General features: G+C 45.2%; 1 protein-coding gene across 4 annotated transcripts in view; it reads right to left on the bottom strand.

Moving 5' to 3' along the window:
• Positions 1-658: 658 nt before the first annotated feature.
• Positions 659-13,722, bottom strand: part of Kdm4a (lysine demethylase 4A) — a 50,242-nt gene continuing 37,178 nt past the window's right edge. For all 4 annotated transcript variants that reach the window (XM_048351106.1, XM_048351108.1, XM_048351107.1 and 1 more), the window contains exons 17-22: positions 12,613-12,721; positions 12,128-12,313; positions 8,348-8,518; positions 2,466-2,585; positions 2,125-2,217; positions 659-1,994 (exon numbers count right to left, since the gene is read on the bottom strand). In XM_048351106.1, the coding sequence (XP_048207063.1) occupies positions 1,854-1,994; positions 2,125-2,217; positions 2,466-2,585; positions 8,348-8,518; positions 12,128-12,313; positions 12,613-12,721 (820 nt within the window). In that variant the 3' untranslated portion in view covers positions 659-1,853. The remainder of the gene's footprint in view (positions 1,995-2,124; positions 2,218-2,465; positions 2,586-8,347; positions 8,519-12,127; positions 12,314-12,612; positions 12,722-13,722) is intronic.

Raw genomic sequence — 13,722 nt, 5'->3', positions numbered from 1 at the left:
ACTCTACAGGTACTTCAGCAAGAGCCATTGAGGAGTAAGGCCCTGTGGACAAAGGTTGGTTAACTCTGCTCTCTACCAAAGACATTTGCTCTCAGGACCCACTCATCATTTCAGGCCTTCCCTGCCACCTTCCTGGGAATCCTGGAGTGGAGGGTTAACAGGTCAATCTCAGCAGACCTGCTCTCTGACCTCAGGATATAACAAATACAAATTGAGTCTTTCTCAAGGGAAGATTCTCCACAAGCAGTTTCAATACCCTACTAGGAGATGTTTTGGGTCCCAGGCTCTTTGAGGCTTCTATATCACATTACCTCCTTTAAACTGCTTTTAGAATGTATATGGAATAGATGCTGGTGTAGACATAGCCCAGCTCAGTAGATACATTCGATTTGGGTACAAGTAGATTGGACAATGTTTAGAAGACTTGAAGGTCTGCTCCTTTCTCTGTTCCCTCCCCTTTGCCATCTCCAAGGAAGGGGAAGCACAAAGAGGTGCTCATAGTAGTCAGAAGGGCCCTGCTTCCATGATCTACTACACTTGACCTAATAAGAGCCCCACAAGAGACCCATCCTTTGAAAGTTAGAATTAGAATCCGCAAGCACTACCCTGCTGCCTGACCCTGAGCCACTTGGGCTCCTTGGGGCAGACACAGTCAGTCTTCTGCTCAACACATTTTATTGCTAAGGACAAGGTGATGCACCAGTTTTCAAAATAATTTGGTTTATAGCGTTCATACGTAACAAAAAAGGGGAATTATTATAAACTTCATTCTTGTATACATAGGATATAGGTGTGAAGCCCTCCATTCCTGGGCCCAGGCAAACAAATTCAGGAGGAGCAAAAACCTGTTTAACCCCTTCAGTGCTGCCCTCTAGTCCCACCCCCCCCACCCCCAGCCAACTCCCTCCCACCCTGACCAAGAGCATATCTACACACCTGCCCCTCTCCAAACCCTCCCAACCCCTGCTTGATTGCAATTTTATGTTGACAGAATCAACCACCAGGCTCTGCCTGCTTTCATCATTAAAATACCCCCTGTTCAGTGTTCCCCACTCACACCCTCTAATACTGTGCCCACAGGGGCTCTGTGCCTAGAATTTAAGGGCACAAACCATATTACCCTATGTCTCCTTCAAAGGAGGATAAAGAGGTGGCAACAGCTCTTTAGTATCTCAATACTACAGCTTTGTCAGCACTCTCTTGAGACAGTTCCAAGCCTGGACAGATGGCGCACCCTCCTCCAGCCAACCCCCAGAGGCCTTCACTCAGCTCAGCTGAGGGCAGAATTTCACATTTTGTTTGCCCTGCATAGGCAAAGAAGAAGGTAAAGGCCAGGGGCTGGCAGAAGCTGGTCCAGACCAAACATACACACATACACAGACACACACACACACACACACACACACACACACACACACACATACACACTCATCCACGCATCCACACACATAAATACAAAAGGAGAGTTGGATCAGACACCAGCACCGCTGCTTTGTCGGTGCAAGTGATGGTAGGAAGCAAAGTCCTAGGCTAGGAATAGGGCAGCCAGCCCAGCCGGCATATTTGACCCCCTTTTAGGACTGAGGGCTGATGTAGTCTCAGCGTTCCACTGTCAGCCTCTCAGCCAGGAGATCAGTGGCTGCAGCCAACTGTCCAAAAACGGCTTGTCATTTCCCTATGGCAGAATGCGATGAGGATGGGGTGAGAAGATGATAGGGTTGAGGTTGAGTAGCTCATTCTTTTCTTGTTACAGTTTCACTTCTGGAGACTTCTGAGTTCCATGTGTCTGCTGTGTTGTGGAACCCGAGTGCTCTCGCTTTGATGGCTGGGAACCTCTTAGACCCTGGAAGTGTCTACTCCATGATAGCCCGGTACAGTGCAGGCTCAATATAATCTTCCCGGTATCTTGAGTTGATGACACGCTGCCGTTTCTTTTCTTGTTTAACTTCTTTCTCTGTGAAAATCTCATTGAAGCGCATATCGGAGGCTACTGACTATAGAAGAATAAACAAGCCAAATCATCACTCTGTGTCAAACTACATAAAAAAAAAAAAGGGGGATAAAACCCTGGGTCCCTTCTCCTCCCAGGTAATAGGCAGGGATACACAGAAAACATGGACTCACCAGTCTGGACTTGACTCTCTTAGGGAGTTCTTCATCCAGTGTGTACACATCATCTCTCTTAACCACAAGCTGTGAGCCATCCTCAAATTCCACCTGCAAAGGAAATAAAGGCCTTTATGCCTTTCGCCTAGGACACCCCTGATTCCCCCTGGTCTGCCATGCACAGTGGCAATTTCCCATAGCCAAAAGAAGGCATTACTAACCTGGACTAGAGGATTGCCAGGCCTGAAACCACACTGGCAGACTGAAATGGAGTAGGCCCTACAAAAGCTGTTAATAACCCACTAATTGTCTCAAGAACAAAGATATACTCCTTCCTCCTAGCAAAAACATCTGTTTACCTGATACATCTGGATGGGATGGGAGGCCACAAACTTGGCTCCATAGACTTGGCCATCTGTCCATCTCACTTGGACCACTTCCCCTTCAGCAGGAGGACCCAACTGGAGACAGTCCTGGCTCTAAGGAATGAAGAAGGAAAGTGAAAGGAAGGTCTAAGAGCACAATGATAACGGATATCAACACAAGAAGCCAAGATAAATCCCAGCTAAATCAGTGCAAGTAAGGCTGAAAGACATAATAAAGACCTGATTGCTAAAGAAGAGTTTACCCCAATCATCTCCTTACTACTGCTTCTAGCAGAGGAAAAAAAAAAAAAAAAAAAAGATCAGCTCTAATAGAATTAGTCAGCATAGGAGCAGGTGCTATTATCTATGGTCTTCCTCACATCCTCTCAACTGACTTTCTCCTAGGTTCTCCAGGGCTCCGTCAGAAGAAATGCTGGAACTGTACTTGATTCTATTTTAAGAAATGTGTTCTAAAAATACAGGCAAGGTAAGAAAAGTAAAGCTCATCTACCATGGGACTTGGCATAGTATATGATAACTTTTACTACAAGGGCAGGCTAAGGTGAATTTTACCATAGCCCAGCACAGGAATTTCTACAGTGGTTGGGGTCAATGTGCAGGCATGGTGGTTGAATCAAAGGTGAGTAACCTGGGAAGATAAGTAAACCTTGGAAGTCACTAGGGACAGTACACATTTAACTGGGCACCAATGGCTCACGCCTATAATCCTAGCTACTCAGGAGGCTGAGCTCTAAGGACCATAGTTTGGAGCAAGCCTGGACAAGAAAGTCCATGAGACAGTTAGCTCCAATTAGCTCCAATCAGGTGGTAGAGCAATAGCCTTGAGCAAAAAGACTCGGGGATAGTACCAAGGCCTGGGTTCAAATCTCAGGACCAGCATACTTCACCCAAAAAGAAAGGAGGGGGCACAGTTTGGGGGCAGGGCAGGGCAGTGAGTTTCTTGGTATGTGTTGTTCACAAGTGTTCTGGTGAGCATCATACTACATGACTAGAATAGTTACAAAAGGTTCTGACCTGTTTTGCCAGTTCATTTACTAGGTTCTAAACTATACTATGTTTTTTGAGCAGGTGATATAGATATAGATATAGATATGCTATGAATGTAAGAACTGAGGAGGCTGGGAATATGGCCTAGTGGCAAGAGTGCTTGCCTCATACACATGAAGCCCTGGGTTTGATTCCTCAGCACCACATAAATAGAAAATGGCCAGAAGAGGTGCTGTGGCTCAAGTGGTAGAGTACTAGCCTTGAGTAAAAAGAAGCCAGGGATAGTGCTCAGGATCTGAGTCCAAGGCCCAGGACTGGCAAAAAATTAATTAATTAATTTTTTAAAAAAGCATTGCTTTAAAATAAATAATTATTTAACAATGAAGCAGAAGCTACTGCCTTACCCCTTAAAAGTTTTAATTAGTTTAACACATGATCTTCGACAAACAAAATTTCCCTTAACAGTTCTCAAAGGGTAGTCTGCAACTTGAGAGGTTTCTGAGACATTTTCAAGGGACATTTGAGGTATACAATTACTTTCATAGTATCAAAACCCTGGCCTTTTTTCACTGTGGTGACATTTGCTGTGGTGGTGCAAAATCTACAATGGTACAACTACTGATAGTGTGTACCAATAGTGCAGAGTTGGGAATAAACACAATTCTTATTACTGTATCCTTCTCCATCATGTACTCAGAATTTAAAGGGAGGAGCAGTCTGGTTTCACTAGGTGTGATAGCATATGTCTGTAATCCCAGTCACCCAGCCAGCAAAAAAGTCAGTGAAACTACTCTCTCAAAAAAAAAATGTGCTGGGGATATGGCCTAGTGGCAAGAGTGCTTGTCTCATATACATGAAGCCCTGGGTTCGATTCCTCAGCACCACATATACAGAAAATGGCCAGAAGTGGCGCTGCGGCTCAAGTGGCAAGAGTGCTAGGCTTGAGCAAAAAGAAGCCAGGGACAGTGCTTAGGCCCTGAGTCCAAGCCCCACGACTGGCAAAAAAAACCCAAAACAAAAAAATAAATAAATAAACTGGGGGCTGCGCATATGGCCTAGTGGTAGAGTGTTTGCCTCGCATACATAAAGCTCTGGGTTCGATTCCTCAGCACCACATATATAGAAAAAGCCAGAAGTGGCACTGTGGCTCAAGAGACAGAGTGCTAGCCTTGAGCAAAAAGAAGCCAGGGAAAATGCTCAGGCCCTGAGTTCATGCCTCACAATCAAAGACTACATGATGATCACGACGACAACAACAACAACAGCTTGGCTGAGATCTGAGGATCAGGGTTGAAAGCTAGCCAGGGCAGGAAAGACTGTGGGACCTTTATCTCTAATTAACCACCAAAAAGCCTTGAGCAAAAGAAGCTCAGGGCCCTGAGTTCAAGATCCAAGACTTACAAAACCTAAATAAATAAATAAGCTTGGCATAGTAGTGCATACCAGTAATCACAGCTAGAAGGGAGGCAGAGATAGGAGGATAGTAGCCAGAGACCTAAAAATAAAGAAGCACAAAGGGCTGGAGTAATAGGGGTAATAACTCAAATGTTGAGACTTAGCAAGTGTTGAGACACAGTCCTACCCTCAGTTTATAAAACAAAAAAAGAAGGCCTGTTTTCACAATGCCTTTTGATGACAATAATAATGTTGTTACATTCTGAAGCTTAAATGACTGTATTAAATACTTATAAGACACTCTGGGTTACATGTGACAGTATAAGGGAGGAAAACCACCTGTGTCTGGGTTAGGGGTATAGTTCAGTTTACAGCAGTTGCCTAGCATGCTTGAGACCCTGGGTTCAATCCCTGACACTACAGAAGAAAAAAAAGATGTAATTATGTGAGCTGTGAGCTGCAGTAGCTGCTCTTTTTTCATGGAGTAACAGTTCATTTAAAGAAAAAAAAAAAGACTGACAAACTGGTTATTGAGACTTGGGGGTTTGGCAGACATCTTCCTAAGAATGAATGAAATGAGCCTGTCACTTCTGTCACTTCAAGGAAAACCAACAAGCAGTCATCTATTGCCAATAATAAAATTTAAGCATGCAAGCAAAAATTAGAATTTCAGAAAAGTAGCATATCACTATGAACATGAAGCTTTCCAAAATTTAGAATTTAAAATTTTCTAATGAGTGATACTATGTGATTTATTTTTGGTATTTATAATAAAATGTAACATTTGGAAGATGAATATAGTCCAGTGTCCTTGTATTTTCTCTTTTTTTTTTTTTTTTTTGGCTTGGACTCAGGGCCTGAGCACTGTCCCTGGCTTCTTTTTGCTCAAGGCTAGCACTCTGCCACTTGAGCCACAGCGCCACTTCTGGCCATTTTCTGTAAATGTGGTGCTGGGAATTGAACCCAAGGCCTCACTCATGTTTATGAGGCAAGCACTCTTGCCACTAGGCCATATCCCCAGCCCAATCCTTGTATTTTCTAAATAACCAATATACAGTGTTATAGAATAAGGAATAGATAGAGAGATCCATTCTAAGTATGAAATAAACCAGTTCATTTTAAGGTAAGACAAGCTCATTGACTGCTTTCAGATTCCATGCTATAACTTTTTTTTAAAAAAAGCCTGCCACTTGGGGCTGGGAATATGGCCTAGGGGTAAACTGCTCGTCTCGTCTACATGAAGCCCTGGGTTTGATTCCTCAGCACGACATATATAGAAAAAGCTGGAAGTGGCGCTGAGGTTCAAGTGGCAGAGTGCTAGCCTTGAGTAAAAAGAAGCCAGGATCAGGCCCGAGTTCAAGGCCCAGGACTGGCAAAAAAAAAACAAAACCAAACAGAAAAACTGCCACTTACAGTCAGGTGCTAATGGCTCATACCTTTAATCGTAGTTACTCAGGAGGCTGAACTCTAAGGATCAAGGTTCAAAGTCAGCCTGAGCAGAAAAGTCCATGAGGCACTAATCTCCAACTAACCAGCAAAAAAGCCAGGCATGGAGTCATGGCTCAAGTAGCTGTGAGCCAAATGAGAATGCAAGGCTGGGCTGGGAATGCGGCTCAGTGATTCCTCAGCACCACATAAACAGAAAAAGCCAGAAGTGGCGCTGTGCCTCAAGTAGCAGAGTGCTATCCTTGAGCAAAAGAAGCTCGAGGAGAGTGCCCAGGCCCTCAGTTCAAGCCCCAGGATTGGCAAAAAAAAAAAAAAAGAGACAGAATGCAAGGCTGAGTTCAAACCCTAGAACTGGCATGCGCGTGCACACGTGCACACACAGGCACACACATGTACACACATCCTGAGTAGCAATGTGGCTTAGTGGTAGAGATTTCTCAGTACCACATAAATAAAATAAATTAAAATTTATAAATAAAGTAAAATGCTCTTCCCAGCCAGGTGCTGATGCCTCTTGCCTGTAATCCTAGCTACTCAGGAGGCTGAGCTCTGAAGAACGTGGTTCAAAGCCAGCCAAGGCAAGAAAGTCCGTGAGACTCATCTCCAACTAACCAAAGAAAAAGCTGAAAGTGGTGCTATAGCTCAAGTGGTAAAGTGCTAGCCTTGAGCAAAAGAGCTTAGGGACAACACCCAGGCTTTGAGTTCAAGGCTTAGAACTGGAGGAGAAAAAAAAACTCTTCCCTTTTCTAACTATACATCTTGGGGAGGCTAAACAATGGAAAGACTGCATGAAAATGATATTAAAGAAATCTGAAAATTTTGAGAAAAATGACATTTTCTCTCAGCAGCTATTTTTATTTTAGAAAACATATTTCTCATTAAAAATAGATATTAAGGGCTGGGTATAGTAGTGCTTGAAAGACTAAGACAGGAGGATTATGAGTTCAGGGCCAACTTGGGCTAAATGGATCCTGTCTCAAAAAAACAACAACAAACAAAAATCAAAAAAAGCCAAGAAAGCAAAAAGGAAAAATGTTAATTTTGATTTTAATTTCTAATATGCTAAATATTGATAGACAAAACCACAAGCTTAGGGTTGGGGACTTAGCTCAATGAAAGAACATTTGCCTGGCAAAGGTAAGGCCCTGAGTTTGATCCTCAGCACCACAAAAACAAGACAACCAAAAAACTCCACAAGCTTTTTGAATTCCTTAGTAACTTAGGAAAAGGAGCCCTAAGTTGGAGAGAACACCACCTCCTTCCCACAGCCTAAGAGTGAAATAAATCACCGCTATACTACTGCAATGACCTGAGTCAGCTTTGTAATTCATTTATGTGTTGTAAACAGTTGCTAATGAACTAGGAAACACCTAATTTGTTAAAGGAAAAAAAAAAAGCTTCATTCCTCTACCTTGGTGCTAGTCTAGTATCTAGTACATGAAAAGGCAGGATAGGGGCAGGGGAAACCCAAACTAAGTCAAACACTGAGCCAGGAAACTCAGGATCAGGGCCAGGTAGGGCCTCTAATGACTCAAGGTGTTGATAACATTAGCAGGCCCTGGTGTCTCCAGGCAAATTCTACCCTCAACTGTGAAGAGCCCAAGTGGATTGCACACATCTCCTAAGACAGCAGGCACCCACTACAGAAGAGTAGGCAAATTCTCCTAGTCACACAGCTTCGAAGCAATGAAGCTGGCAGTAGCACACTGCTTTGATTCCAAGGTTTGGACATTTCTTCTACACTCGATGCTTTCAGGGATAGCATAAACGGATATATACTGCATATTTCAAACAACTAATAGCAGGAAGCACTGATTCCCAGAAGCTCCTAGAGGAAGCGGAGTACCCAAGTAGCACATAATATTCCTTGGAAGAAAAGATGGAAACAAATCTTTTTGTTTGGGATGGATGATAAAAAAACCACAGCCCTGGATAGAGAAGGCAAGGCAGACGCATGGCCAGTTGACTAGCCAAGCGTAGAAAACACTCTAGTCCCGAACTGCCCACGAGTTGCCTGCAGACATTACCACTATGTCCTCAGGATAAAGATTGTCGCTGAAGGAGCCATCATCAAAGTTGACTTCATAGAAGGTCTCAGTGGTGAGCGTGACCACTTCACACTGGTAGAAGCGCCCGTTCTTATGCTTGCTGATGACCTTCTGGCCTGCAGTGATGCTCTGCAAGGCCCCCTTTGCGCGCTGAAGAAACAGAGGCCATGGGTTAATTATGCATAGAGTTGATAGGCCTGCCAAAGAGGTACCAAGATCAAATCGGTCTCACTTCCATGAGAAAGGTTAAGTGTGGGAATGGAATAAGGGACAAGAGAGTGGACCTGGGCTGGGAATGTGGCTTAGCGGTAGAGTGCTCACCTTGCGTGCATGAAGCCCTGGGTTCAATTCCTCAGTACCACATAAACAGAAAAAGCCCGAAGAGGTGCTGTGGCTCAAGTGGTAGAGTGCTAGCCTTGAGCACAAAGGAAGCTAGGGACAGTGTTCAGGCCGAGTCCAAGCCCCAGGACTGGTCAAAAAAAAATCCGAGAGAGTGGACCTCAAACAGGCCTTTCAGCTGGGCACTAGTGGCTCACACCCGTAATCCTAGCTACTCAGTTCAAAGCAGGAAAGTCCATGGGACTCTTATCTCCAACAAACCACTCAGGAAACCAGAAGTGGAGCTGTGGTTCATAGCAGTAGAGCACTAGCCTTGAGCTAATGAGCTCAACAAGCAGGCCTTTCCAGATACCCAGGCAGGGCCTTATTCTCCCTAAACTAGGCTCCTCTTTATCTCCTAGCCTAAAGCAAGTCCTTATCCAGTACTAAACATACCTTCCTGATTTCTCTGCTACCAGCCCAACAGCACCTCCCAATGCACACATCTTGGGTATGCATCAGAGTCTCTAAGTAGAGTCAATCCATGACCAGGCAATGCCCCACACTGACCTGCAAACTAGCTCTACCCTCAGGGCACTGACGGAGGTTTCCAGGATGTCCTCAGCTTCAAACAATTAACTACCCCCATGAACATGGCCTGCCATCTCTGGTGCCCTCAACTGTACCCTTCTCATTCTGAATTCATCCTTGACGCAAGTGGGGATCACAAAACAAGTATTAGGTTCATGTCTAACCATGCCCTCAAATGTTCCCAAACACTCTATTCCAGACAAGCCAGTCCTCTTGCTGTTCTCTGGACACATAATGCCACCCACACTCTTACCCCAGGGCTTTTGCACTCAGTTCCCTATACTTGAGATGCCTTTCCCCATGTCTCAGCCCACTGGCTGTCACATATCCCAGTGAGTTCCCACTCTCCCATTTCCTTGATCTTGCTTTATTTTTAACCACTGTACTTCTCACCATCTAATACACTGTGCATTAACTGGTTGCTAATGTATCCTTAAACTGAACCACGTGCTTATTAATAAATTCATTTAGAATGAATTGCTTTCGTTTTTATTTTGTGCCTGTACTGACTGAGGCTTGAACTCAGGGGCCTTGGACTCTTGCTTAGCTGAAGAGTGAGTTAATAAAATAATTACTCAAAGCTGAGCGCCAGTGGCTTGCATCAGTAGTCCTAACAACCTAGGAGGCTGAGATCTGAAAATCATGGTTCAAAGCCAACCCTGGGCAATCTGCAATTAACCAGCGCAAATGTGAGACTGAAGGTATGGCTCAAGTAGGAAAGCATCAGCTGTGTGCAAGGGAATGAGGTTATGAGTTCAAGCTCCAGCACTGGCACAAAACAAACAAAACCCTCAACACTACCTCAGTTTCCTCACATGGAGTACTGCTAATCGTCTCAAATCTTTGCTCTAGTTCTAAGACCAAACTGAGACTTCCCTGCTAGGACTTGATGTTTCACAGGCTTTTATTCCCCTCCCCAGCCTCATTTTACCATTTTCCTAAGATCCCACCCTACCACTGACCACCTCTCTTGCTTAGATAACACTTCATGAAAACAAGGATTCAATGAATCCACTTGCCCAAGTCAGATGGACTAGCTCCTCTGTAGACTGGCTGCCTCCAGTGCTCATGTGATCACCACAGTTATCACACCACAGTGATCACACTGCCAAAGGCCTACAGGATTCTCTCTTCCATCAGACTCACTGATGGCCATGGCCATCATGCCCAACAGAGAAGTGGGTTCTGAGCTCACTGCCCCCAGGCTCTGTCCTTTGGGATAGCTCAAAGAAACCACACCAGATACCAGCCCCCTGGGTGCTGTTATCCTCCCACTGGCTGCTTTCACTGTCTTCACCCTGGGGCTTAGAAGAAGGTGGGTGACTCTCCAGAGCCCAGTGTCTAGTGGGAAATAGATTTAACTATCCTGCAGAAAGCTGGTAATAACCAGATCCTCGCCTTCATTGTTACCCCCAGCTACCTGCTGGTGGCTGTTTCCCATCTCTCAAGGATGTAGCCTGGGTCACCTTCTATTCCCAATCCCTGTTCTCCACATCCAGGGTGCCAAGAAGCCCTGTCCACGTTTAACTGGTGTGAGATTGCAGGGTTATGTGGTCTCTGGGTTAGGTAGGACCTCAAATTCTGTCTGCATGTTTCTATTTCTGACTTCACAGTCACCCAGGATAACTGGGTTTTCTGCCTCACATTTTAAATCCTCTTCTCAACCAACCACTTGAGTGGCTGTCAAAAAATAGGATATCTGGCTCAAGTGGTACCTGGCACTTAGTACATGCTTAGTAAATCTTTGAAGAATTTATCAGCAAATGTGTGGTCCTGAGTTCAAACCCCAGTAGTGCCAAGAAAAATCTCTAAGTCAGTTGTTATTCAAAAGTTCTCATCTAACGGAAGAGAGGTCAAACTAGTAAGAATGGCAGTCTAGAGGCTTCATTCAGGGGCACTGCTCATTTCTCAAGTGACATCACCCGCCACACATCCTACAACTCGTCTTGAATATCTCTGTCTCTCTCTTCTTCCCTTTTCCTTTCACTCATTCATTCCTTTCCTTGTTGCCTCTGTTTCTCTCTGTGCTGAAGATTTCACCCAGGGCCTTGTACATGCTAGACAATTGCTCTACCTCCCTAGAGCTACAACCTCAGGCCTTCCATGACTATTCTTCCAAGACTTGCTCCTGTTTCTAAAGTCCTGAATTATCTCAGTCCTGCTGAAAGGCCCAGCTCATTCCTTGCTCCTCTAGTTAATGTTCCATAGATCTTAAGTACTAGAGATCTTAAATACTAGATCTTAAGATCTAGAGAAGTACAAAACTCCTGGTTGTATGGCAGTTAATAAAAAACTTCTAGGACTGGTGCTGGTGGCTCACGCCTATAATCCTAGCTACTCAGGAGGCTGAGATATGAGAATCACGGTTCAAATGCAGCCAGCCTGGGCAGGAAAGTCCACGAGACTCTTATCTCTAACCACCAGAAAGCTGGAAGTGGCGCTGTGGCTCAAGTGGGAGAGCATTAGCCTTGAGCTGAAGAGCTTAGGGACAATGCCCAGGCCCAGAGTTCAAGCTCCATGACCAATAACCACCACCACCACCACAACAACAACAAAAACCTGCTAGGTGCACCCATTCTCAACACTTACAGAAGAAAAAAGGATGCCTATGGACTCTCAAGAGGTTTCTCTAAAGCAACGGATCAAAGCAATTTGGTGGTCCTGGATTACCAAGTCCAGGCAGGGAGCAGACATGGACAGGAGCCATCTCTCCAATGCTTATTCACTGGCAGGCAGTCTCTATCAAACAACACATGAGGTAATAATATATGCTGACACAATAAATACACAGCCTGTGGAGAAAATGATCGTGAAGCCTTTCCAAAGGACTGAAACGGCCCCCTCCCTCACCTCCAAATTGGGAATCTTGTGCCGAAAGCAGGTAATGAAGACCACAAAGGGCCAGTCGTCGGGCTGCATCATCACTCCGGCTGCCTGAGCACAGCTCACGTGGAAAGCAGTTGGACAGCGGCCGTGAGAACACTGCACACAACAGCCAGCATTTCTTTTCCTTCGCTTCTTACAGAAGACACATTTCTGTACATGGGAGAAGAAAGCCGATGATTCCAGGAACTGAAAGATGAGCCTCCTGCTTTTCTCCCCACCCCAAAGCACAGAGCTAAGCAATCCAGAGCTACCCTCCACTCAAAACACCTGGTGCCCTGACCACCAGTGTTCTCGCTAAGATTTTTAACCATAGAGTAGGAATCACAAACTGACCAGAACCAAGACATAAAGGTAGCCACTGGGCCAAGCAGAAATACACTGCTCTCTTCCACCCGGACTTGTCAGTAATGTAATGATGTATGATCTATAAGCCATTTCTTCTTCCTTACCAGTTTGAAGCGAGGCAGTGGAATTTTGCTCACATCCACAGGACTCCTCTCTGCAATGTTGACAAATCTTGCTTCCAGAATTGCCACAGCACATGAAACATGGACCCACCTGCCACAAGGTAAAGGCCTGGGTCAACTCAGGGTTCATGGCCTTGTGGCGCTCATTTCTAATGTAGGCCTATAGATGATGCTTCCTTCCTGATTGAGTAAAGCCACTGAAGACCTCAGCACTTCCTGAAATAGCCTAACTCACTGCTCCTTCCTCCATGCCCCCACTCCCCAATCTGCCAATAATCATTTACTAGGCTCTACCCAAACTTTTTCCCTGGGCTGCAATGACCTCCCACTTCTACTCCCTGTATCTTGAAAGTCTCAACCAAGCCCCACTTTCTCTGCCCAGTGGACACCAACAGAAGATTAAACCAAGTTCTGGACATTTTAGGAAACTGACATACATGAAGATAAGAAAAACTAAGATGGCAGAATGTGGCTCTAAGAAAATGAGCTGCCTGGCACAGCGGGGGAGATTTAAGAGGGGGTGGCTTAGCTGAGCTCTCCTCAATGTCCCAATGTCCCCTTTGAGGACATGTGCCCTCTCCAAAGAGCAGGGTTGGGGGTTACTTCCTAGCCCATACAGTGGCCACTTTTGCACATCACTCCTAGCTCTAACAAGGTCAATGTCCTCACTGCTAGCCTGTGCCACTTCATAGGGTTTTCATTGTCTCCTGAGTCCATTCTTAGCACCTCAAAAGGAGGATGTTACATGTCTGTCTCAAGGTAGCCTAGGATATCTTGTCTCCCTAGGCAACGCACTGCTAAAAATGAGTCTCCAGCTGGTGGCTCATGCCTCTAATCCTACCTATTCAGGAGGCTGAGGTCTGAGGATCATGGTTCAAAGCCAGCCGGGGCAGGAGCATCTTGGGGGAATCTTATATCCAATAAACTACTCAGGAAAGGCTGGAAGTGGCATTGTGGCTCAAGTGGTAGAGCGTTAGCCTTGAGTCAAAGAAGCTCAGGGACAATGCCCAGGCCCTCAAGTTCAAGCCCCAGTACTGGCACCCAAAAAAATGTCTCCACACCTTGTGCTGCCCAGATCTTCCAGTGATTCAG

This window comes from Perognathus longimembris, chromosome 7 (genome assembly GCF_023159225.1).
Source record: "Perognathus longimembris pacificus isolate PPM17 chromosome 7, ASM2315922v1, whole genome shotgun sequence".
NCBI lineage: Eukaryota > Metazoa > Chordata > Mammalia > Rodentia > Heteromyidae > Perognathus > Perognathus longimembris.
Note: the sequence above shows the minus strand (reverse complement) of the source record. Positions and strands in the feature narration are given on the sequence as shown.